This window comes from Nyctibius grandis, chromosome 2 (genome assembly GCF_013368605.1).
Source record: "Nyctibius grandis isolate bNycGra1 chromosome 2, bNycGra1.pri, whole genome shotgun sequence".
Classification (NCBI taxonomy): domain Eukaryota; kingdom Metazoa; phylum Chordata; class Aves; order Nyctibiiformes; family Nyctibiidae; genus Nyctibius; species Nyctibius grandis.
Window position 1 is genome coordinate 27,763,823 of NC_090659.1, and position 24,418 is coordinate 27,788,240.

The 24,418-nt window shown below is 39.1% G+C and overlaps 1 protein-coding gene across 3 annotated transcripts in view; it reads left to right on the forward strand.

Annotated features, from left to right (window-relative positions):
- Positions 1–23,164, forward strand: part of MED14 (mediator complex subunit 14) — a 39,108-nt gene extending 15,944 nt beyond the window's left edge. For 2 of the 3 annotated variants that reach the window (XM_068425182.1, XM_068425184.1), the window contains 22 exons: positions 1,493–1,604; positions 2,236–2,361; positions 3,252–3,330; positions 4,911–5,070; positions 5,461–5,655; positions 6,242–6,376; positions 6,801–6,877; positions 8,787–8,947; positions 9,229–9,375; positions 9,467–9,558; positions 10,702–10,854; positions 11,076–11,345; positions 12,660–12,815; positions 13,383–13,494; positions 14,142–14,273; positions 15,327–15,509; positions 16,183–16,418; positions 17,093–17,272; positions 17,472–17,579; positions 18,022–18,147; positions 18,764–18,953; positions 22,574–23,164. In XM_068425182.1, the coding sequence (XP_068281283.1) occupies positions 1,493–1,604; positions 2,236–2,361; positions 3,252–3,330; positions 4,911–5,070; positions 5,461–5,655; positions 6,242–6,376; positions 6,801–6,877; positions 8,787–8,947; positions 9,229–9,375; positions 9,467–9,558; positions 10,702–10,854; positions 11,076–11,345; positions 12,660–12,815; positions 13,383–13,494; positions 14,142–14,273; positions 15,327–15,509; positions 16,183–16,418; positions 17,093–17,272; positions 17,472–17,579; positions 18,022–18,147; positions 18,764–18,953; positions 22,574–22,647 (3,204 nt within the window). In that variant the 3' untranslated portion in view covers positions 22,648–23,164. The remainder of the gene's footprint in view (positions 1–1,492; positions 1,605–2,235; positions 2,362–3,251; positions 3,331–4,910; positions 5,071–5,460; positions 5,656–6,241; positions 6,377–6,800; positions 6,878–8,786; positions 8,948–9,228; positions 9,376–9,466; positions 9,559–10,701; positions 10,855–11,075; positions 11,346–12,659; positions 12,816–13,382; positions 13,495–14,141; positions 14,274–15,326; positions 15,510–16,182; positions 16,419–17,092; positions 17,273–17,471; positions 17,580–18,021; positions 18,148–18,763; positions 18,954–22,573) is intronic. The other variant, XM_068425183.1, reaches the window with a different exon arrangement.
- The last annotated feature ends 1,254 nt before the right edge of the window (positions 23,165–24,418 follow it).

The window sequence follows — 24,418 nt, forward strand, 5'->3', positions numbered from 1 at the left end:
AGTGAAGATACTGTATTTCTGCCTAAATCCAGGAAAACGTGCTTTATCTAGAATATCTGCTGAAGTTCCACTGGAGCTGACACAATCTAAGCTCGCTGAATCAGGTCTACAGACTGTAGATTAAGACATAAGGCCACTGTAAATTTGAGATTTATCAAAGGTAACGCTGACTCGCTTTGTAACTGCTTGCTCTGAGCTTAAAAAATTTATCAGCTATGGTATATACACTGCTGTTCTAGCATTTGAATAATGATCTCAGCTGTAATGACGTAGATAGCACACTGTTTCTGTTTGTTGAAGATACTATGTAAAACAGTGGCATGAACAAATATGTTTGTTTAAGCAGGTTATTATACATTAACCTACTGAAAATTGGATGTCGCTGTAGAACCTGTAGTCACAGAATCCAGAATCGCAGAATGGTTGGGGTTGGAAGGGACCTCTGAAGATCATCTAGTCCAACCCCCAAATCACTTGTTTGTGAGGCAGGTTTAACTCATAGCAGCTGCTGAGTTGAAATGCTCTTGTGGATGGATAAACACTTGATTTTTAAGGCCTTATCTTGGAAAGCTGGTCTTCAGGGGAACGTCATTCTGGTATATGCGAAGGCATGTGCTGAAATTCTGTATAATTCTGTTCTGGTATAAACCTCTATTGCATTTATTTCTTATGCTAGAATAAAATTTGAGTTTAATGCACCCTGAACAGTTTTCAAAGCAATTGTGACGTTAACTAGAGAAAGGTTTTGCAGTAATCTGTAACTTTGCTTATGCAAAGTATGTTAATAATATGACTATAATGTGAATGGATATAAATGCAAAAGCTTTAATTTAGGTTGCACAATTAAGCCATGGTGAATATAAGTGGTGGCATAAGCTTCAGCACTGGCAATGCAAATTCTTCTAGATGCTTTAGGTGCATGACTGTTAGATACTCCTGGGTTCAGTAGGGTTGCTCATATTCAGTGTCTGCCACTGCATCTTCGCTGCATTGTTACCCTGTTAGCAGGACTAAAACTAGAGTGTAGTATTTAATGGTACAATTACATATGTGTTTGTGTAGAGGCAACCATATTCTAATAGAGCGGTGTTCTTTGAGGTTTTGTATGTTTGGGTTTTTTCCTCCTTAGTTTAAGCTAGTTATAAACAGATGTATACTAAGCTGGAAAATGCTCCAGCCTTGATTCAGAACAAGTAGGTCTGCACAGGGAGTGGTAATAGCATATTTGTGAAACTTCTTTTCTTTTACATTTTCTTCTAGTCTTCTCTCAAAAACCCTCCCACTGCCTGCTACACAGACAGAATCTTATGTTAGTTTGTTCCATTCTATAGTGATCCAGATACACAAGTTAACAGTTCATTTGGTTCACCACAGTTCTAAACAAATTCTTTCTGAAGTGATTGTTTTATTAAGTAGCTTTGTTCCAGTGTGCTGATGCATAAAGTCTACATATCAAATTTGCACTTGCTCAAGTACATTCCTTTTTTTACAGATTGACCACCTGTCAATAGAAAAACTCCTAATAGACAGTGTCCATGCAAGATCTCATCAAAAACTCCAGGAGCTGAAAGCCATTCTTAAGAGCTACAACGTTAATGACAATTGTATGTGTTTTCTACTGAAGTTAGTTTCAAGTTAATTGCCATGTGTGCCTAGGAGTGGTTTCCTTTTTTCTTGACGTTTCTTGTTTTCATTAATTTAAATAAAAAATATTAAAAAATAAAGGGACATGTGTCCAGAATTAACAAGACTTAGCTTTAAACTGTTCTGCATTGATCATTGTAAAATACTCATACCTTTAAATGCAGTATAGTAGATGAAGCTGGTAGAGCATTATAGTCTGGGTTGAAGTGTTAAAAGTTTTCTACTGTAAAACTTGTACGTGTTCAGAATTGAAAGCAAATCCTTCACTGTCCTGAGCTAGCTTTGCATGAGACTTTGCTTAAACTGTTGTTGAAACTATTGGGATTTGAACTGAGCTTATAATCATGAAGCAGTGAGTTAAAAGATATCCAAGGATTAATATCTCCTTCAAATTTGGTCTCTTTTCTCATTGTTTTGTTACTAGCACTATTTTCACAGAGAAATTCTTATATTCAGTTCCCTCTTACGTTAACAGTGTAATACTGTGCAAGTGAAGATTGCTTCAAACAGATTCTGTGATTAGAATGGGCTGCGTTTTAATATGATGAGCTTGAATTTTGTGTCAAATTATTAACATCAACTTTTATGTAGCATTCGTTGAGACGGCTCTTCCAACTCTTGTAATTCCGATTTTGGAACCATGTGGTCGATCAGAGTGCCTGCATGTATTTGTTGATCTCCACTCTGGAATGTTTCAGCTGATGCTGTATGGTGTTGGTAAGTAGGTGGAAAACTAGGTTGTATTTAATATCTTGCAAGATTCCTGCATTATGAGGTAATTTTGTGTGAACAGTTCTGTCAAATCTCTGAAGTTCTGTAAGTAAATAAGGGTAATGCAAATGAACACTGCCCTTGGGTCATCATCTAGGTATTTGAGTTTGAGGAGCGGAGAAGTGGATCTTTGTGCTTAAGAGTCACAGTTCAGTTATGTATATTTTAAGAGGACAACAGACTAAATATTGTTAGGCATCATTGCAATGCATATTCTTTACGACTCATGATTCCTGGGTTGTGCTGTTGATGGATGCAGTAATTTCATATGGACCTGATTGCATTGGGTCACATAATACAATTCTCATGTTGAGTTACTGTTCAAGTCTTAACTTCAGGTTTCCGATTACTTAAGAAAAGAAGGAAAGTGAGTTCTTTTAGTTTATTTGCCTAATAACATACTGCTGTGGTTTTACAAGCATTATGGATCATTTCTTGTGTATCTTAATCTCTCTCTTCACAATGAGCCACACAGAGAAGACAAGGGGCAACAATTACAAGTTGCATCAGGAGAGGTTTCATGTCAATATAAGAAGGAAATTTTTTACAGTGAAAACAATCAATCACTGGAACAACCCCCTCAGGGATGTGGTGGAGTCCCCATCACTGGGAGTTTTCAAGGTACAATTGGACAGGGTGTTAGATAATCTCATCTAGGCTCCCTTTCCCACAAAAGGTTGGACCAGGTGATCTTTTGATGTCCCTTCCAACCAGGACTGTTCCATGATTCTGTGATTAATTGTTTGTTAAATCAGATGAGACACTTTCACTAAAAGGTCAAAATTTTGTTTGAAGAGCAGATGTTAAGACCATTCACTCGCCTCATGTCCTTGTAGATCAACTGACACTTGATGACATAGAGAAGTCTGTTAATGATGATATGAAGCGTATCATTCCTTGGCTACAACAGCTCAAGTAAGTGACTTGAATGATTCACTTAGTTTGCATAGAATGAATCACCGTATCTGTATTTTGGATGATCACACTTGCATGGCTTTGTGTTTTACCATGGTAGGGGATATATTTCCTCGCTGTTCTAAGCAACCTTGAGTATTTGCCATCTCCTCTAAATGGGTGGAGGAAATTCTGCTTTTGCTTGGAGTTGATTCCATAGTCCTCCTTTAGTCTGCCCTCTTACATGTAGCTTCATGCATTGCTATGTGCACAGTCTGCATGAAGTCTCTTCACTTTAAGTCAGTAGCAGACCACTTGCTTCCTGAGGATCTCATCTTGTGTTCCTGTTCATTTTCTGTCTCCTTTATTCCATTGTTTCTGCAGCTGACCTCTGCTTGTTTCTCAGCAAGAATGATCTCCCTTCTCACAATACAGAAGAAAAACCAGGAAGTGGCCTGGGATGATTTAAATAATATCTCTTTATCTTCTAACACTGAACCCTTGCTGGTTCAAACCTCTAATCTTCTTCCATAAAGCCCTGAGATTTAAGATACATTTGGCTCCCATAAGAGGTTGTAGCAGATAATACAAACACAGTTTGTATCTGCATGAAAACTAAGTTCCACCTGCTCTGTCGTTTTGGAAATTCCCAGTCCTTGGAGCTAATTGCAGGGTGAAACCTCTATTTGAGGAATTTTGCTTCTAAAAGAAGCATGATGACGCATGAAGCCCTGGCACCCTGGAGAAACTAATCAACCTCCCTTTGTTATAAATAATGTATTCAAGATAATGGCTTGGGTAGTGCTACAGTGTTTGAGGAAAGGCAGTCCTACAAAATGTCTTTTAGGACAGCTGTATCTAACATGTATCTATGAGAATAAATGTGATGTGTCGTGATGGAGAGATGCTGAGCACCCACACTTTCCACTGCTGTTTTCAGTGGAAGTTTGACTGAAAAACCAACCTACACATTTCTAAGCCCCTTTCAAGCCTAGCTAGGCTTTCTGGCCTTGCCACTATAGCCAAAATCCACTGGAGTAGGACAAAGTTTAATTTCAAACATTAGAATAAATTTGATGTCTTGCATGTGGTTCTTCATGTCCAAACTTAGTCAGGTGAATGAGTTTGTTTATAACATGGTCCAGAGTGACATCCAGCTTTGGTGACTTCTTTTACTGTATTGCTTTTCAGCATATGGGAACAAAGAGTTTCTTTTCTATGCCAAAAAATAATCGAAGATTCCAAGTTGTAAAATAACTCTAATGTGCGTGTTTTTTAATTTGTCCCTTGTTTTTTATATTGTAATTTCATATTGTGTATAAAAATTTATTTTTGTATTCCTTCAGCGAATAATTTCAGGGCTTTTTTTCTTAAATTAACAGCTGTTTGTTACTCAAGCTGAAGACAATATGTAAAGATAGTAAGAGAATACAAAGTCATTAAATTTTCTGTGTGATTTTCTGTATACAACTTGTGCAGTAATGATAGATGTTGACTTGGAACATGACTGACTCTTAATTTGACACTAATACTCTGAACAGCAGTATACTAGAATAACATAAAACAGTCTCAGGGTACTAATACTTTTATTTCAATCCAAGGTTCTGGCTTGGACAGCAACGTTGCAAACAGTCTATAAAACATCTGCCTACAGTGAGCAGTGAAACTCTTCAACTAGCTAATTATGCTAGCCATCCAGTGGGAAACCTTTCCAAACACAAATTGTTTATCAAACTCACTCGCCTTCCACAGTACTACATTGTAAGTATCTGAAGAATGCTTCTGTCTTTTGCTCCTAGTCTTGGATTTACCGGACAGTTCATCTGTTGTACTGTTAACTCTAACATTAGGAACCAAGTGATTGATGTAATCCTTGACTCTCCACTCTCCCTCCCTTCTCTCATTCGGTGTGTTTGTTAAGCAGTCAGGCTTATAGAGAGGAGGGGACATAAAGGTTTATTGCTCAGCAGCATTCCCATTCTCTTTGTTTCCTGAAAGTTTAGTCTTCCTTCTCGGATCCCTTTCCTAGCCACAGAATTAATATCTCAAAAGAGATTAATGTCTTTTCCTTGAGGGGGAGAGGATGGGAACTGATGCAGACATATTCTTAGCTTGAGGGTCTTCTCAATTTGTTGTTTTGTTTAAATACAGGTTGTAGAGATGTTTGATGTTCCTGGCAACCCCACAGAACTAGAGTACAAGTACCATTTTCTCTCTGTGAGCTATGCTGAAGGAGATGACAGCCCCGCTACTGCACTTTTACTACAGCAGTTCAAACCAAACATTGAAGAGTTGGTACTAGACACAAAAAGTGCGAAACAAATAAAAAGTGGTGTCAAGCGCAAGGTATGTGCTTCAAAAGCCATCAGGCTAGTTATAGAGCATGAAAGCTAAACACGTGTTCTGAGCATCAATACCAGCTTTAGTAGTGTTGTTTCAAAAGCTTGTATGGCTGACATCTTACTTATATTGCGGCTTGGTTCTCTGGACTGCTTCCCTAAGGAGATGGGAAACTATTTTGCAGCAGTTGTCTTTTAAATAATGCCAGGCCTTCTCAGCTGCTCTAGAGAGCCAAGGCACAGCACTGTGCTGAGGTAGCTAGAGTAGCTTGTATATGCAGAGCACTGGTATCTGCATGATATGCTTTGTGCCATGTAGGTGTAGTCTTTGAAAGACTTGCAGGGGCTGATAAGACTTACTTCTTGGGGTCAGGCTGACATGGCTTAGTGATATGTAAATACCGTTTTAAGGAAGGGATTGTAAAATTACTTTAATTGAATTGCTTCAGTCCTGAAGTGGACCAGATCCTTTCAGGATTTTGTGCTTAAGGTGTGATTCATTTGAAACTTGGATGAATTAAATTATTCTCTGATATCTTTTCAAAAAGTTTACTCCAAATGTGCAAATACATTTGTCTTTATTTTAATTCTAGTTATCTGGTGATCCATGTTCCATAGAACCTAAGAAACCAAAACGGTCGGGAGAAATGTGTGCCTTCAATAAAGTGCTAGCTCATATTGTAGCCATGTGTGATACAAATATGCCATTTATAGGACTTCGTATAGAGGTATGTATTAAAAAATATTTTGTTTCCTTATTCCCCTCTACTATTCCTGATTCTCTTGTCTAGATGTGGTTATTTGGCAAACTTGTGGTCATGTGTTCACTTTGGAGTTCCCCTGCCAGCTGAGCCTGGGTGTCTGACGTTCTACACTGGGTTGCTCTCGTCTTGTTAGAGCTGGTTCTCTAATCCGGGCACTGCAAAAAGATTGAAAAGTTGAGGGAAAAGGGAAAATAAGGGAATGAAAGACACACTTGTGGGAGGGGGTGGGAGACAACTTTATACCAGATTTGCACAGGCTGTTTTTTGGCTTTCCAGTGCTTGAGGATGTGAAACATCTGTCACTTACAGGAAAAAAAAGTCCCTTGAAAAAGTTAGTTATTTTGCTTGACTTTTTGCTTGGGATAACATTGTTCCTGTTCATTCCTAGTTATCTAATATGGACATTCCTCACCAAGGAGTACAAGTAGAAGGAGATGGCTTCAGCCATGCAATCCGTTTATTAAAGTAAGAGGATATGCTTCTGTTTTCAATTTGTTACTGTACATACACTTGAGAGGAAAAAAAGGATTGTTTGGAGAGTAACTAAAAGTATCAGGGTGGGGGGGATTTGTGGGGTTTCTTTGTTTTTTGTTCTTTTATCGTGTCATGCATTCTCATGTGAATCAGTGCTGGAGAAAGAGAAAAATCAGAGTAGACACAGAGCCAACTATAGTTTGCTTCCTTCATAAGCCTAAACAGGGGAGCTCTGAAAACAGTCTGACAGTCCTCAATCCTAAAATCCAGGCAGTGCTAAGGAAGATATGGTGATGATTCATGAACATGTAATTGCAATTTTAGATCAGATCAGAGGCCTACATACTCCATATGTTATTTGACAAGTACCAATATGTGATACTGCGGAGGAAAATGCAAGGTATCCCAGAAACGACAATTGCATGGTAAAAAACTTGTAGAGGAAACATCTGAGAACTGTCAGTAATGTAAGAGTGGAAGTGACCTGTGGAGGTCATCTGGTCCAACCTCCTGCTCAAAGCAGGGCTGAGCAGCTGCATTTTCCAATCTCCAAGGGTTTTTGTGCCCTCCCTGGGCACAGCGATCTCAAAGGCTGACTAGAGGGGAGTAGTCACTTGATTGTCTGGCTAATACAGCCCAAGATGGTCTGTCATTGCTGCAAGGGCACACTGCTGACTCCTGTTCAGTCTGTCTCCCAGGCCCCCAAGTTCTCTTTCTGCAGAGCTCTTACCCAGCCAGCCAGTCCCCACCCTGTGCTGTTGCTTGAGGTTATTTAGGCCCAAGTGCAGGACTTTGCATTTGTTTTTGCTGAACTTCATGGGGTTCCTGTTAACTCATTCCTCCAGCCATCTGAGGTCTCTCTGAATGGCAGCCCTGTCCTCCAGTATGTTAAGTGCTCCCTTCAGTTTGGTGTCATCTGCAAACTTTGCTATTCCTTTGCATCATGTAGATTATTGAAATTGTTAAATAGTATTGGCCTCTCTGTTAACCCCAAGGAATGCCAGCCACAAGGAGCCACTAATTGGACCTGTAACTATTGACCACAGTGCTTTCTACCTGGCAGTCCATCCAATTTTTCACACTTCTTGGAGCCTACTTCAAGCCTCACCAGTTAAACTTTGGATTGTGGTATGAAGTAAAAGATTATATCAGTTTACAACATTTTAAAAAACCCCAAAGACACCTTCTAGAGTAAAACCTTCTTAAGTTCTTTTATGCTGCAGAAACATACAGTGATATAAAGGCATCAGTCTCTAAATGCAGCAGGATCTACCTTTTTAACTCCACATATGAGCAGAGAAGTACTGAGAACTTGTGAGCTGAAGTTAAGGGTGGTACATGAAATTTCTGGATAGACTCTCAAGGGGTTTGAAAAAGCCACATGTTTTTACTTAAGCTCTATTTAGTCTGTCACCTGAGCTCAAGTCTCACATTGGGATATGAATAAATTAGTGGGTACTAAGATAACTGCCAGGTTGTTCATTGCGTTTAGAGTGAGCTTGTTCTAGAAGGTGAACTGATTTATGAATTCAGTTTGCCACAGAACTTATATATTTTCATGGTTTTTGGCATGTTGCTCTGTATAAAAGCTGTATATCAGTGTGCTCTTACTTTCATCAGGAGATCAGGGCAATTCAACAGATCCCTTAACAGTTTGTAATTTGCAGGTGTTGAATCCATATAAAAATGGGTCTTAACTCAGAGTGCTTTGGTAGCACACTTATTACAGTCCTTGAAGAGGAACAGGATGTCTCACTGTGCAGTCCAGCTATCATTGCTGTTGTTTTGTTCATTCTTTTATGTCCAGACTTGGAAGTTGTTCAGAAAATGTTAGAAGGGAGTATTCTTAGTTTTGGAACTGTACTGTGTATAATTGAGATCCTTTTTTCTTCGTGAATAGAATTCCTCCCTGTAAAGGTGTAAATGAGGAAACACAGAAGGCTCTGGACCGGTCTCTTCTTGATTGCACTTTCCGATTACAAGGTAGAAATAATCGCACATGGGTGGCTGAGCTGGTGTTTGCAAACTGTCCACTTAATAGCACTTCATCCAGGGAGCAAGGTACGTTTTATGTAGGAAGACTGGTAAACTTTGTTTCTTTGTGTTTTACATTGTCTGTTCTAGTAGTTCTAATATTTTACTGTTACTGGACAACTGTCTGTTCTTAAGCTTTCTTATAAAGCACAGTGCACCTGAATCAAAATTTTGACTGCTGAGTTGGTGCACTTTTATTATTTAAATGTGCTTCCTGGTCACTTGGCACAGTTCACTCATAGTCTGTAAGCCACAGCTCAGGAACCACTAGTTTAATCAGTATTTACCGTCTCCATTTACCACTGCAGGACCAACCCGTCACGTTTACCTGACGTATGAAAACCAGTTATCTGAACCAGTTGGAGGTCGCAAAGTTGTTGAGATGTTCCTTAATGACTGGAACAGTATTGCTCGGCTGTATGAATGTGTCCTGGAGTTTGCACGATCCTTACCAGGTACAGAAATAATCTCCTTTGCATTAATGTGATGTGTTTCCAGATTACTATGGTTTTCTCACTCTAACTCTTTTCCCTCCTCTCTTCAAAGACATACCCAACCACTTAAACATTTTTTCAGAAGTTCGTATCTACAATTACCGAAAACTTATCCTATGTTACGGAACTACCAAGGGGAGCTCAGTAAGTAACTCCTAAGTGCACTTGAAATGTATGTTTGAAAACAGAATGGGTTGGCCTAGAGTTCTCAGAATTGTGCTACAAAATATTTCCTTCTGTTGTATTATTGTGGAATTAATATTGATGAATGTAGAAAAGAGAGAAATAGAGAGTGCCAGATTAATAACTCGCTGGGTTACTAAATGCTCAGAATTTTTGAGAATTTGTAGAAGATGCTTCAAATCATGGGAAGGACGGTTGTGTGCTCCTGATTGATGAAAGCTGGTGTGGCAACCTTTTTCTGACAAACTTATGGTTAAGTGTTGCTAATGGTCACTGTTGTATACTGGGGTATATGGATGTATGGAAGCTGTGTACTTAATGCTGCCTTAGAAGAAACAACTCGTAGCATGTAGTACTGTGCTTTCAAATGAGGCGGTCCGTAATTATTTTGTAACAGTGCTGTTCCCTTGTTCAGAACTCTAGCTTACTCTTTGGTATTTGAATTTACAGCTTATCATCAGTTACTTTGATAACTGTGTACTTGCTCACACCCTTGCATTAAATGCAAGGTAGAGGAGGAAGTAAGTGCACATTTATTACAGACTAAGAATGTATTTTTGTGTGCAACCGGTGCGAAGTAGCTGATGCTCTTGAAATTTGCTTCCTGGAAGGTTTTTGTGTTCATGTTCTAAGCTGAATTTTTAAGAGTATTTCTATGGGCATTTTCTTGGGACAGTTAATAAGTAGCAAGAGTAGCCATATGGATTTTGCATGTCACTTCCTTACATATTAGCATGTCCAGTTCTCGGTTTTCTGTGATACAACTGAGAAAACCAGTCCACCTCCAGCAACTCATTAATCACTTCTCTGCAGCATGAATCTCAAGTTTGTTTTTCTCTAACTCACCTTTGGCAGAAAAGGCTTTTGTTCTTTCTGACTGACTTGCTGAAGTAATTCCCCAGTTTTGTGGTTGCCAACAATACAGCTAGCTAAATGGATGTTAAAGCTAACAGCACTTTTTTTTACAGAACCTCAACAACTTTTGAGGAAGGTAAGTTAGGAGTCTGTTGAGGTTTGATGAAAAATGACAGCAGACCAGCTTTCTTGTTATAACCTCGTAGTTGTTCTGGTTTCCAAGGCTGTTTTATGTTCTTGACATTGCAGATCAGCATTCAGTGGAACTCCGTACTCCAGAAGTTCCACATTTCACTGGGAACTGTTGGCCCAAACTCAGGTTGCAGTAATTGTCACAATACAATTCTGCACCAGCTCCAGGAGATGTTTAATAAAACACCAAATGTGGTGCAGTTGTTACAGGTAACGTTTTAAAGACTTCTCTCAAGAAAAGTGCAAGATTATTAAGAGCTGAATTCTGCTTAAACTGTTCTCTTCAAAATTACGTGTCTGTGTTATGATTGTTTATGGATCTCATTGACAGAAAGTGGCTTGGGGAAGATTGTATTCCCCCGATGCCCCATTTCCCCTGACCTTTACTTAAAGGTAAGCTACCTGATCTCTCAATATCTGTTCTCTCTCAGGTTTTGTTTGACACTCAGGCTCCATTAAATGCCATCAACAAGCTTCCAACTGTGCCCATGCTGGGTCTGACTCAACGCACCAACACTGCCTATCAGTGTTTCTCAATTCTGCCACAGTCACCCACGCATATCAGGCTGGCTTTTAGGAACATGTACTGCATTGACATCTACTGCCGGAGTCGTGGTGTTGTAGCAATACGTGATGGGGCGTACAGTCTCTTTGACAACAGCAAAATAGTTGAAGGTTTTTACCCTGCGCCTGGATTAAAGGTGACCCTTTCTGTGTTTTCTGGCATGTTGTAAATAAGTGAGCTTCTAACTTGAAGTATGGATCTGATATGAAGAGTTTTGTGAAACTTTTTTTTGTGAAGAGCTGCAATCCTTCCAAAATTCTGAGCACAGAAGGCATTTTCTGATTTATAAGTAGATTTGTTAATTAGTTTGAATTATAACATCTCCTTTAAGAAAACTAGCATCAAATGTCAGGGGTTTTTTCTTATCTATGTAATAAAGTAAGGTAGAGGCTACTTCAGGCATCCTTTTGTTAAAACTTGCTGAAGCTTTGTGACCAGGCTAGATGTATTCTCCAGGATTAACAACAACTGCTCCTCACAAACTATGTTGTGCGGCAGGCAAGTGCTCATATGTTGCAGGTGAGGAAATGCTCCATGTCAGATGATTCTAGACAGAAATTCCTCTTAAAATGGTTTCCATGGGTGTGTGGCCAGAGCCTGTGGCTTTGCTTCTGAATACAGTGGTGGTTTTCTCTCCCTGCAAAATTAATCTGTGCACACTCTTGACAGAACACCTTAGCTGAGGGCAGCTTGTACCACTGCTAGTTATACTGAAATATTGGAAAGTGGCACCCATTGTGAAACAGGGTAGTTTGCTAATTTTTTCTTCTGGTAGGATGCAACTGAACACCGATTCTCTGGTACTGCATTTAGCTGATCCTAAACATCTACCTCTTTCATGAATTCTAAGTGGAAGACTAATGGGAAGAGGAAGGGGATTGTAAATACCAGTGGAAAAGTGTAAGAGAATGAAATTGGGAAGGTAGAGGAGGAAGTAATTCAAGAGGGTTGGCACATTCCTCTGGGTACAAGAGAATGCTATGGAGAAGGTCACCTGGGCATTCTTACCCAAACAGGGCAGTTGTAGGTGTGATACAACAGCCCAGTAGGTTCTGGATACTGATGAGTTGTTCTAGAACAGCTATTTCCAGGTGTAGGCTTTTCCTTATTTTTAAGGAAAAAAGAAAAATGTTGGTATTTCAATTAACTACAGATATTTCATGTTAATGAGCAAGGTTTCTTGTTTGGTGGCCATGCAAGACCCCTTTTTTAAAAGGAGAAGGTAATTAAGCTTAAATATCCACTGAGAAGCTCTGTTTATGAATTGAGGTGTTTTGCAAACTATTCATCCTCTATGTAATGAATGCCCACTAGTAGTTAGTTCTAGAGACCTGCCTGTTTCTTATGTGCTGTAGCTGATAAAGATAGTATTAGAGCTCAGCAAATACTGTTCTCATTTATGTAATAAAATTTAAATGGGGAAACTGCTAACAAACTGTTTTTTCCACAGACGTTCCTGAACATGTTTGTTGACAGCAATCAGGATGCACGAAGACGATCTGTAAATGAAGATGATAACCCACCTTCTCCTATTGGAGGAGACATGATGGATTCGTTGATATCACAGCTTCAACCCCAGCAGACACCGCAGCAACCACAACAGCAGGTACCCTCCAGGCAAAATAAGAAATGTTTATTGTCTTCTACAACTGTAGGTTTTTAAGAACTTATGTTCTAAAAGGATTAGCAGTAAAAAATGGAAAGGAAGACTATGAAACTGCTCTACTGTGGAATTCCCCTTGGGGCAAAATGTATTAATTTATTTTGCCATTTCTCATTCCAGTGTAAACAGCCTATAGCATATGAGCAGCAGCTTTGGAAGGTCACATGAGACTTGTTGCCTTAGAAGCAAAAGACTGAGGGAGGGAAAGCATCTGTTGGGGATAAAAGATGGGAGGGGGAGTCAGGAGGCTTCTCTGTTACAGGGTGGCAGATAAAAAGGAATGAGGTGCAGAGGTATTATGTCTTGAGGAAAAACTGCAAAAAATCCCTGAAAAAAAAATAGTGAGCACTGAACAAGGTGATACAAAGAATCAAATAACTTGTGTTGATAGACCTATCAGATTTCATAGGTGGGGACCAAACTCTCATTAGTATTCTCCTGCACATACTTAACTTTAATTTTAGTACACAGTGATCAAAGATTTTTGTTGTCCTGTGTTGACAATTTCAGCCGTTTGCAAAACAGGCAGGAGCATCAGGAGCATATCCTCTTACTTCACCACCCACCTCCTATCACAACACAGTGACACCGTCTCCGTCTATGATGCACACACAGTCACCAGGTAAGATGGATGAGAGTTTGTGTGCTAATCATGTACTGGAAATACACATGCAGCTCTTTTTGTGTGTGCACACTTTTTCTATTATTTGAGCTGTGTTTAGCTCCAAGTTAGCTGAGAGAATGCACTTTCTATGGTGAAAAAATAGCAAAGCGAAGTCCTGCTATGCATGTTTTGGAAAGTACGTTTTGAAGCTAAAAAAAAAAACATTCAGTGAAACTGCCATCTTTAGCTATGTAATATTTGGGACTGTTTCGTTCTTAGAGCTTACAACTTGCTCAGATCAAAACCTGTTAATTTTAAATACCTGCTTTTTCAGAAAAGCTTTTCATCACCAAAGCTCTGCTTTCTGCTGCCAGCTGTTATAGTGCAACAGCTGAAAATATTTAAATCTGGGGAAGGGTTGGGGGAGGGGAAATGCCATTCTTCAAGCCAAGTAACTTGGAAAGTTTCCTGTGTGTGGTGAATCAATCTGGAAAATATAACACTCATGCATGTACAAAATACAGCCTTTGAGTGCAAAAAACAAATTCTCATTAATCTTGTTTGTCGTCTCCCTAAAAAGGAGATAGCTGTAGCAGTTGATAGAAAAAAAATATAACAGAAAAATGGGAAATTTGTATGTTGAGTGACATGATATCTTTGATTAGGGAATTTGCATGCTGCAAGCTCACCTAGTGGAGCTTTAAGAGCACCATCACCAGCATCCTTTGGTCCAACTCCTTCACCTTCCTCTCTTGGAATCACAATGGGACAAACAGCTAACTTTGCCAGCCCACATGGTGAGTTCTTTACTGGCAGGTGTATATATAGTGACAGGGAGAGCACATTTGCTTCTTGAAATTAAGTCTTCCAGAGCAGATGTAAGTTAATTGAGAAAAATTCATGTTTTGTAATTGGCTTAAGTAGCTGTTTTCATACATGTGGTGACTTTTAACAGTAGTCTAAAGTAAATGCATGGCACATTGAGGCGTTCCTAATGTTTTAAAAATTGACTATCAGTCACTCTTTCCTGGTTGCTAATGTGGGGAAATTCCATGTGGTATTGTAACAGAACAATGGCTGCAGCTTTTAATGAGCATTGTCTCTTGTTAGATTAGTTAATGTATTTTCACTGCTTACATTACAAAATAAGTAGAATAGGTTAGAAATTCAAATACTTGCAATTTGAAAAGGTTGTCAGAGTCATGCTGGTTTGACATACATATCTGTGAGCAACGTGCCTTTTGGTTGTTTCCTTTATTAAGTTTCTTTGGAAAGCTGCCAAAACAAGTGTTTGTTGTAATCACAGTGCATTGGAAACCATTCCATAGATCACAATAAATGAACAGTTCAGATTGTAATTTTAGCACACCAATTTAACTGTCAAGATGAACAAAGTGAGACAGATATACAACAGACTGTTTAAGAAGCTTGTTCTGATCAGTCTTTATAGCGGAGTACAAAACCAAAGATACTTCTCCAGAGAAAACTGCAAGATACTGAATAGATAAGGAACAGTCTAGCTGAGGCTTTCATTTGCTAAGGAGCAGTAGAAGTCCAAGTCTATAGGCAAGAGCTCTTTTTAGTTTAGACCCCAATATGTGCTAAACACACTGATTTGCCTTAATGTTAAATTTTATTTTACTTTTAAAAAAATACAACCAGAAAACCCTTGTATCTGTATCTTGATTCCCCTCTCCCATTATGTTTTTTTATATGGTTGTAAAAGGTAGTCTAAAAGGTTGCAGACACTTTCATGCTTTACAGATTTTAGTAAGCCTTTTTGTAGATTTCTAGATTAGAAAACCTTGTACTTCTTAAAAAAAATAATAACTGTCTTGTAACATCTGTAGGTACCATAGACCCAAGCTCACCGTATACCATGATGTCACCCAGTCAGCGTGCAGGGAACTGGCCAGGATCTCCCCAGGTCTCTGGTCCATCACCAGCAGCACGAATGCCTGGAATGTCACCAGCCAACCCTTCCCTTCATTCACCTGTCCCAGATGCCTCTCATTCCCCACGAGCTGGAACAAGTAGGTTTCTTTATCAATGTTATGAGTGTGAAACATTTCTAGTTCTGCTCTTTTTGGTAGTTTTGTGTGTCAGCATAACAGTCCTTACTGCCCTTGTGCAGTAAAATATCTAAGGAAATGAAGCCTTTATTCTGACCTTGTTCAAGTCTTCTGTAACAAATTGGAAAATGAGTTAAATCATGCAGCATAAACTTCAGCAGAATTGGTACGTCCTGTTGCACTGCAGAAATTAGTCTTAAACTATTGAGCTCTGTGACTGAGAGAAAATTCTTCAGAATGAAAGCAACGATAGGCATATTTGCCTACCCAAATACTAACTTTTCATATCATAGAGTTGTAATGCTGCTCTTGCACAACTGATTTAGCCATCTTTACATCTCATTGAGTTTGTTGTACAAACCTGATATCTGCTGGCATGCTGCAGAAAGAGGAAAAAGGTGTAGGATTTTAATGTTACTGAGACATTTTGCATGGGTGGGGGGGTCAAAACGCTAATTCTTTGACTTTGTCTATCTGTTGCCCATCACTAGGCAGCCAAATTCTTAAATAAGAAAGACGAAGCTTTGGTCCAGAGAACTCATTGCTTGTATAGTGACAACAAATAAAGTGAACAGATATCTTATGTTTCAGTTTAAATCCTTCCTTACTGCAAGTACTTTTTCTGTATCAATAGGTTCCCAAGCAATGCCAACTAGCATGCCTCCACCCCGTAAACTACCTCAGCGCTCTTGGGCTGCATCCATACCTACAATCCTCACCCACAGTGCCTTGAATATTCTGCTGTTGCCCTCTCCTACCCCTGGGCTTGTGCCGGGACTAGCTGGCAGCTATCTTTGCTCCCCTCTTGAGCGATTCCTTGGATCAGTTATTATGAGGAGGCATCTTCAGAGGATCATACAACAGGAAACGGTACAGTTTAGGTTGTTTTATTATTTACCTGTGAGTATGACTTCACAGCTTTTCTTTTTCATGCTTCGGTACTCCATGTCTTTCAAATCGGGCACAAACTGAAAAGCTTCAAATATAATAAGTATTTACTGTTGGACTTGTGCTATACGTCTGAATCTTGCTGTCTAAAGTGTCAAAACTTAGAGAAAGCATTTAATTCTGCTTCTTTTCCACACAAATTACAGACAGAAAACCTGTTTGGTCAGGTGAAATATGATAACAGATATGATAGCAAGACTATGACCAGATTTTCTGATGCCATGGCTTCTGTGAGTTTAGCATGTCTGTTGGGAGTTAACTAGAAGAGCCACAGGGTTACTGTGGTTGCCACTACTTGGCAGAAGTGCCCAAGAAATTAGTTACCAGTTGACGATAACTGTACTCAGTCATGAATGTTGCTTTAGGGTTTGGGACAGACAGTGTCCACCTCTTCACTTCTTTGGCATTGATTCAGTGACAGAGAAAGAAGCCAAAGCTTGCATAAGCTTCATTCTCAAGGCGATTTTACCTGTATATAAATATCACGTTTTTCTTTCTGGAAAGAGGGCAGATTGATCACTAGAGTCTTGGGAGTGAATGTGTATGTGTTCGTGCTGTTTAATGAATGACTGAATGTGATACTTCTTTTTATGCAGCTACAGTTAATAAACTCCAATGAACCGGGTGTAATTATGTTTAAGACGGAGGCACTCAAGTGCAGGGTTGCTCTCAATCCCAAAACCAACCAGACTTTGCAACTGAAAGTAACACCTGAAAATACAGGACAGTGGAAATCGGAGGAGTTACAAGTTTTGGAGAAGTTCTTTGAAACAAGAGTATGTACTCAAATCATTAATGATTAAATTTTTATGCATTGCTTTTAATCTCTGTTGGTGTTTTAAGTGGTTCTGCTGACTTTGATTGTCACGTGTAAGGGCTGGACAACATAAAATTAACAGCTGTGCATGCTGATTACCATACTAAATGATATAGCTATTATCTAAATAGGCAGTATTAAATAGTGTCTTTCTTTAGGTTGCAGGACCACCTTTTAAAGCGAACACCCTAATAGCTTTCACAAAATTACTAGGAGCTCCAACGCATATCCTCAGGGACTGCGTGCACATCATGAAACTTGAGCTGGTAAGTTAACCATTCTATTTAGTTTACCCAACTTCGGTTACTATATTTAAAAAAAAAAAAGGTGCGGTATCTTTATCTATAAACACATAAATTACTCTAAATTTATATAGATGTTATTTAGTATTAATAAAGAAGTTCTTGTTTTACTGTTATCTCTCCTGGAAACTCCCAAAATTTCTCTTTTAAACTGATGATTTTGAGAAACGGCAGGCACATTACTGCACAATAGGCCCATGCTTAGACTGGCTGGAATCTTTCTGCTTGTATTCTTGTTTACCATATGTTCAATTATTTCAGAATTATTCTGACTTGTGCTAAACCTGGCAACATCTGCAAGTTTAGCTGGAGAAGCACGTTCTGCTTTCTAAGACTTCCTTAGTTCATAGCCATCACTGACATGAGACCTTTGCTGTTCTTTCTTTGTACTGCTCTTTCTAAACAGTTCCCTGATCAGGCAAGTCAGCTGAAATGGAATGTGCAGTTTTGTTTAACAATTCCTCCCAGTGCACCACCAATTGCGCCTCCAGGAACACCTGCTGTTGTGCTGAAATCCAAAATGTTGTTTTTTGTAAGTAGAGCTATCTGTTTTAAAATGTTGTGGGCTGCATGTCTTTGAAATCATCACTGGTTAGTAGCAAAACATAAGCATGCTGTATCTGACAACGATAGTAGCTAAAAATATTCTGCTGTTTGGAAGCTTAGGTTTGTGTGCATCTCTTTTGTAATCAGTTCAGATAGTATTTCTATTCTCCCTCCTATAAAAACACAGCTACTCTTCATGTTTTGTGTTCTTGGAGAGATGTTGACAATATATCCTAAAGTTCAGTTCCATCTGGGCTGTGGGTATCTTCGAATGCTCAGCTTCTGGGTGTTTTGTTCTTTGAGTCACTAACCGCCTACTTTAAGTGATATACACACTAGTGGTGCTGGGAAAGGATAGCAGGAATGAGATGTTTAGAACAAATCTATATTAGTGTTGTCTCTGAGGCAATGCTCACTGTAGGGTGCTTTTAAGAATGAAATAGTCTACACCTGATTGATAACTGCTCTGTTACAGAATTGTCTGAAAACTGACAGGGTGGAAGTGCATGCTGTCTGTAGGTCTGGAGCATTTTAACTGTATCGGAAGTTGCGTTGAAGTACATGGTCATTCCATTTAACATACTTTTTTGTTTTTCCTGCAGCTCCAGCTAACACAGAAAACGACAGTCCCACAGGAAGCTGTTAGTATTATTGTCCCAATTATTTATGATATGGCTTCTGGTACAACGCAACAGGCTGACATTCCCAGGCAGCAGAACTCTTCTGTTGCTGCTCCAATGATGGTTAGCAATATTCTAAAGAGGTTTGCTGAACTGAATTCACCACGACCAGGTACTGTACATGTCCAGTAGATATATTCTCTTCACCCAGACTTCTGTGACAAATCTCCAGTGTAAAACTAAATCTCTCTTAAGTCTGAATTCTGGTTTCTATCATACTTCTTTAGCGATTACAAACTCCTGATGTGACAGGCAATACATAAATTAATAGCAAGTACTGTCAACACAGCAGACATTTATGCCAGAAGGTTACACTGATGATTCAGGCTGGATTTTGCTGTTCTGCCAAAGTGGTAGAATGCACCCCTTGTTGGCGCAGCTCTTGCTGCACAGTAGGAGTCATACTTTTTAATAAATGGGCCCAGAATGAGTCACAAGAAATATGCTATGGTCAAGTGTCAGTTTTCATGGTTAATTATGAAGTTATTGAGCTTAACAGTAGAATATAAAGGGATGTTAAAATAGTTATCGGAACTTGTCCACGTGCTGTGAATGATTAAAAAGTAATTGGAGTGATTGTATACTTCTTTGTCAGTGTGTACACTAACAAAGGCGCATACAGTTCTGCCCACCAATCGTGCTGTGAAGTGCTTGAGCTAAATAGGTTGTTCTGAATGTTCATTGGCCTGTAGGTAGTGCACTGTGAGCAACGTTGTGCTTTGCTTTCCCTCGTTTGTCATGCTTTTTGTTTATTTTTTTAATGTGTGAAACATGGAACAACAGTAGCAGGTTCTTTGGGCAGCATGTTGTCTGTAAGCAGTGGTTTGGAGTCCTAATGCACACAGATGGCTCATGAGAACAATAACTTTCAGTTCTGCTGTAGTTACACGCTGAAGAACAAAGCCTTTTTTCCAATAACCCAGTGAATAGATTGAAGTTGTGAATCCAGAGATTGAATTCTGCTTCTCTTATGTATAATATTCATCTCGTTATTATGCGGTAATTCTAACTATGCTTGATGGTTTATTTCGATTGCTAGAACACGAGCAATGTTTATCTTAAATTGGTGTGGATATGCATACATTTCTGAAAATTGTGATGGGATTAAATTAACATGCATTTTCTGTTTAATGTATAGTAATAGTGTAGGTAAATAGGAGAGAGAATAGCTTTGAGGGTGTGTGGGGTTACCTGTAAGAGTTCTGTATGTGGTACAGAACTGTTGTTTGTATAGCACTTCTATTTCAAGATACGTTAACTTCACTTCGGGTGTTTCTTTCGGAAGGTGCTTCCCACGGAGTTCCCCTAGTGTGGGGAAGGGTGGATACTTGTTTTGCTGTTTGTTGTTGCACTAAGTTGTGTTTTAAGGTAAACCCTACACAAAGTACTGCAGCATAGGGAGTAGTTGTCAAAGCTGCTCTTGAGTATCCCAGGTGAGATGTCTTCTGATGATCATTGGACAGATCAGGATAGACAATTTTTGTTTGTCATACAAGTTTTGAAGTAGTTTGGGAGTGCGCTACAGGGAGCGCAGTATAGACAGGGAAAAAAAAAGCATATAAAAAGAGCTTGTGGCCCCAAGCAGGACGTTATCCAGGCAAAGGAGAATGTAGCTAGCTGAGCAGAGGACATTGCTAGTAGTCTTTTCTCTGACTTCTTAAAGAAAGAATGAGTCAGTATGGGTTTATTTGTTTATTTATTTCCACCACCACGATGCAGCCAAAGCAGGGTCTTCCCTGAGAACACTTAAAATGCAATTTCCTGTGTTCTGATTGTCAAAACTTACATTATAACATCTGATAAAAGAGAACAGGATAGCTTATTTTCTTTGCCATTGAAAGGTGGTTTGAGAACCAACAGACGAAAGTGGGTAGTTGGGAGACGACTTTTACAAAGCAGTACATGGGAGATGCCGGATGCATATCCTTTCTCTTGTGGTGCTATTGTGCTGTACCCAGGATTTTCCTACTTGTGTTAGCTCTTCTGCTGCACTAATTGCCATTTGCTTGGTTAAGTGAATTTTTCACTGTTTTCAGTCAGAAAGGACCAGGGCTTCCCATCATGCACGTATGATACTACTGGCACTTTCATTGTAACCCATAATCAGTGTTGCCTCGTTTTGGCTGTATCTTTTTAATCTTTCTCTCTTTGTGAGAAAGTATTTTGTATTCAGCTTAATTTTCCTCTTAATAAAATGGTAGTGCCTGAAAAGTAAGTTCTTTTGGAAGAGTTTTCTTTTCAGATCTGTGGGCAAACACATTCTGCTGTGTTTAACAGTAAAACGTTGACTCATTGTGAGTACACTGTCTTTCTGAGATCACTTTACCTATGCCTCCATGGGAAAAAGAATGTTTTATTTTGGGGAAATAATTACATGAACTGAGATGGAATCAGTGCCCTGGAATAATAGGGTTAAACTTGAGCTGTAAGTCTACAACCTGCATTATGTAGTGGACATCAATCTGGTAAGGAAAAAAAAGTCCCTACAGATGCTGGAGGTGACCCTTCGAGAGGAGCTCAAGGGACTCCTGATATTTCTTAAAGCACTTCACGACTAAGCATTTCTCAGTGTCTGGTTTTCAGTGATGCAGCAGATGGTATTTAAGCCCAGATTTGTGGCTTTGATATGATAATGACTGGCCCAATTTGGGAATCCCTAATTTGGCAGTTAGGATTAATGCAACCCAACAGGCTCTGCTCTTATCTCTTTGCTTGCACTGTCGCTCCTTCAGCAACAAAATTCAATGTCTTCTGATGTCTTCTAATTGATGTTTCTTGAAGTATGCAGGAAAAATTCAGCCCGCAGTGACCAGGGTACGATAGTGGCTATTAATTGTATTCTTTTATTAGGAAACAGTAGAAGAAAGTCACAGCTGCCTAATACTTCGCCTTTTGTTGTTCTGATTAAACCCTTTTGATTCTATTGATTTTAACTTTTTTAAGCTATTTCAGAGTGTGTGTGTGTTTTTTGTCAAAAAAAATGCTGGCATTCAAAACTTGAGACAGCTGTGGCTGGTTTTTCCTCTCTGTATTAGACCTCAGCTGTTTGCAACAAAAGTCCATTTGCTCTGTATTTTATTTTGCAGTTTAGATGTCAAAGGTAGAGCCAGAGCAATTCAGTTGAAAAAAACAGATTTCTGACTTTCGCCCAGTCTTGGAATTAGAAATGTTTCCAAAACTGAGTTAGGGAAAAAAAAAGTCTTCCAGCTGTTTCAGACTTGAATCTTTTGAAATGTTTCATTTCTGCTCTTAATCAATACAAATAGAACTTGAAAAAGTTTTTTTTATATAAGATGTAGTGCTTTTAATTAATAATATACAGAAAAATTCTGATTGCAAAGGGTTTTTGTAAGATGTCGTGCTTTTAATTAATGACGTACAGAAACATACGGATCACAAGTGCCACGTACGATAAATTCTAGCATAGATTCAACCTGACAGTCAAAAGCTACTAAAAGTTAAGAGCTTCTTGCCATTTCATGACCAACAAGAGCGGTCAGACCGCGAAAGCCAGAGCCACTGCAGTTCAAATAGCCACAAATCGCGACGCCCTCGGAGGTCGCGGGGGTTTGCGAGTCGCAGTCACCGCGTATCGTCCACCCGTGCGCCCGTACGGGTAGCAGCCGTGCCGGCGTGGTCGGGGTCGGCGTAGCGGGCTGCCTCGCGAGGTGGTTCGGGTGAAGGCGGCCTGTGGGTGGGGCGATGCTAACCTGTCTCTTTTCCCTGTTCCAGGTGAATGCACAATATTTGCAGCCGTTCGTGATTTGATGGTTAATCTTACGCTGCCCCCTGGTGGGCGTCCGTAGACACTTTTAAAAGAAGGCTGAAAGTGAGACAAAACAGCAAAAAAAAAAATATATAGTAAAGCCTTCGGTTAAAAGAGGACGTTTTAATTTTACCTTTTTTTTTTTTAAGAGCTAACTATAATAAACTGGCAAACTTTCAGGGATGCACTTTCATCAAATGAGTATCACCACGACTTTTGTATAGTGCTGTTGTATAGTGTTTTAATGGGAGACACTTCAGACTAGGTAATAGCTTGAAGTATCAGCTTGCTGGTAATAGATTTAATATTCTGTTTTATACTATAAAGATTATGAAAATGCCAAACTTGTTTGTTTTTCTGTTTTTCTTATGTTTTGGTGTAATAGTCTTTTTTTAAGGCAGGTCTGTCATTTTTGAATACTGTAAAACTGTGACAAACTTTATATTGAAGCTGTATTTTAATATGACTGCTTTGAATCCTTAAACAATTTATTTGGGCTTGTTGTAAACATGTCCCCAAAAAGCAATATTTAATAAACTGGATTAAAAAATCTTAAACTGGATGTTGTATAATCTTAAACTTTATTCCTCTCCACTATAGCCGCTGGCCAGATCTCTTGTATTCACACTTACTTGGCTATCTCTGTATGTGATCCTGTTTCCACACACGTGTGCTACTAACTTAAAAAAAAAACATTACAAAATCTTATTTATTTATTCTGTGGGTTTGATTTGTTCCAAGTCATAGGAAAACATTTGTTCATTTTCCTGATTGTATAAATGACCAGTAATTACTTAAAACAATGCTTCATTTCTTACAGTCATAAGGAACTACACCTGTTCTGTCCCAAAAGCAAAGTTTAGTGGAAGAAAGCACCTTTTTTCTTCTGTCATGGAGTTTGTAGTTATAGACACCTCTATAATAATAGACTTTTATTTGTCTTATTGTAAAGGCAGGTAAGGTAGAAGCTTGAACTGTTTGCCATTAAATTGGAGAGGCTGATCCAAAAAAGCTCACATTTAACTTTTTGAGTTGGATGCATGTAGATAACTTTTGTCAGTGACGACTGAAGGCTCTTGTAATTGAATAAAATTTCCATCGTTAGGAATTACTCTGTCATTTAACCATTTGTCCTCATAGATTGCTATTGTCAAATTTTTATTGAGTTCCAGTTGGTTTCCTGACTTCCTGCAAGAGTAGCTTTCTGCTGTGCTGCCTCATTCCCCTTGCAGAGCTCTGTCAGCTCCCTGCTCAGCTGAAGAATGTTTTAAACTAACTTTAAAAATCTGTTGGTGGTCTAGCCTGCCTGCTTTAAGGCTGCTTCTTCCCCTACAACTGTCGCAATGCTTCATTCCCTATGAATGAATGAATGAGTCTCTCTTAAAGGTCTTGCCATTAGAAATAATCTCTTGGTTGGTGTCCACTTCAGATCTCAGCCTTGACCCTGTGGTTTTGGGTATTGGTACTGTATGAGTACTTCTCTGACCTGTGTGTATCTAACAGATGGTTATGCAGTTTCTGCTTCTAAAATACAAAACTCATCCACTGGAGTGAAAACCCTGGTAATCTTTAAATGCTGCTGCTGCTGCTACTCAGTTGGAAAGATTTTTTTTATTTCTTTCTTTTCACAACCAAACTGATGTTTTAAAACTGAGAGGCAATACAAGGATATCTGAAAAAGACTGGCTATTATGCTGGCTACCAGTTTGGGTTCAAGGTGTGAGCATTCCCATGCCTAAAAGCAGTTTTCTGATACACGAAGTGTCTGCTGTTCGTTGTGCTAAGGGGCAGGTGAGTGTGCTGGCAGGCAA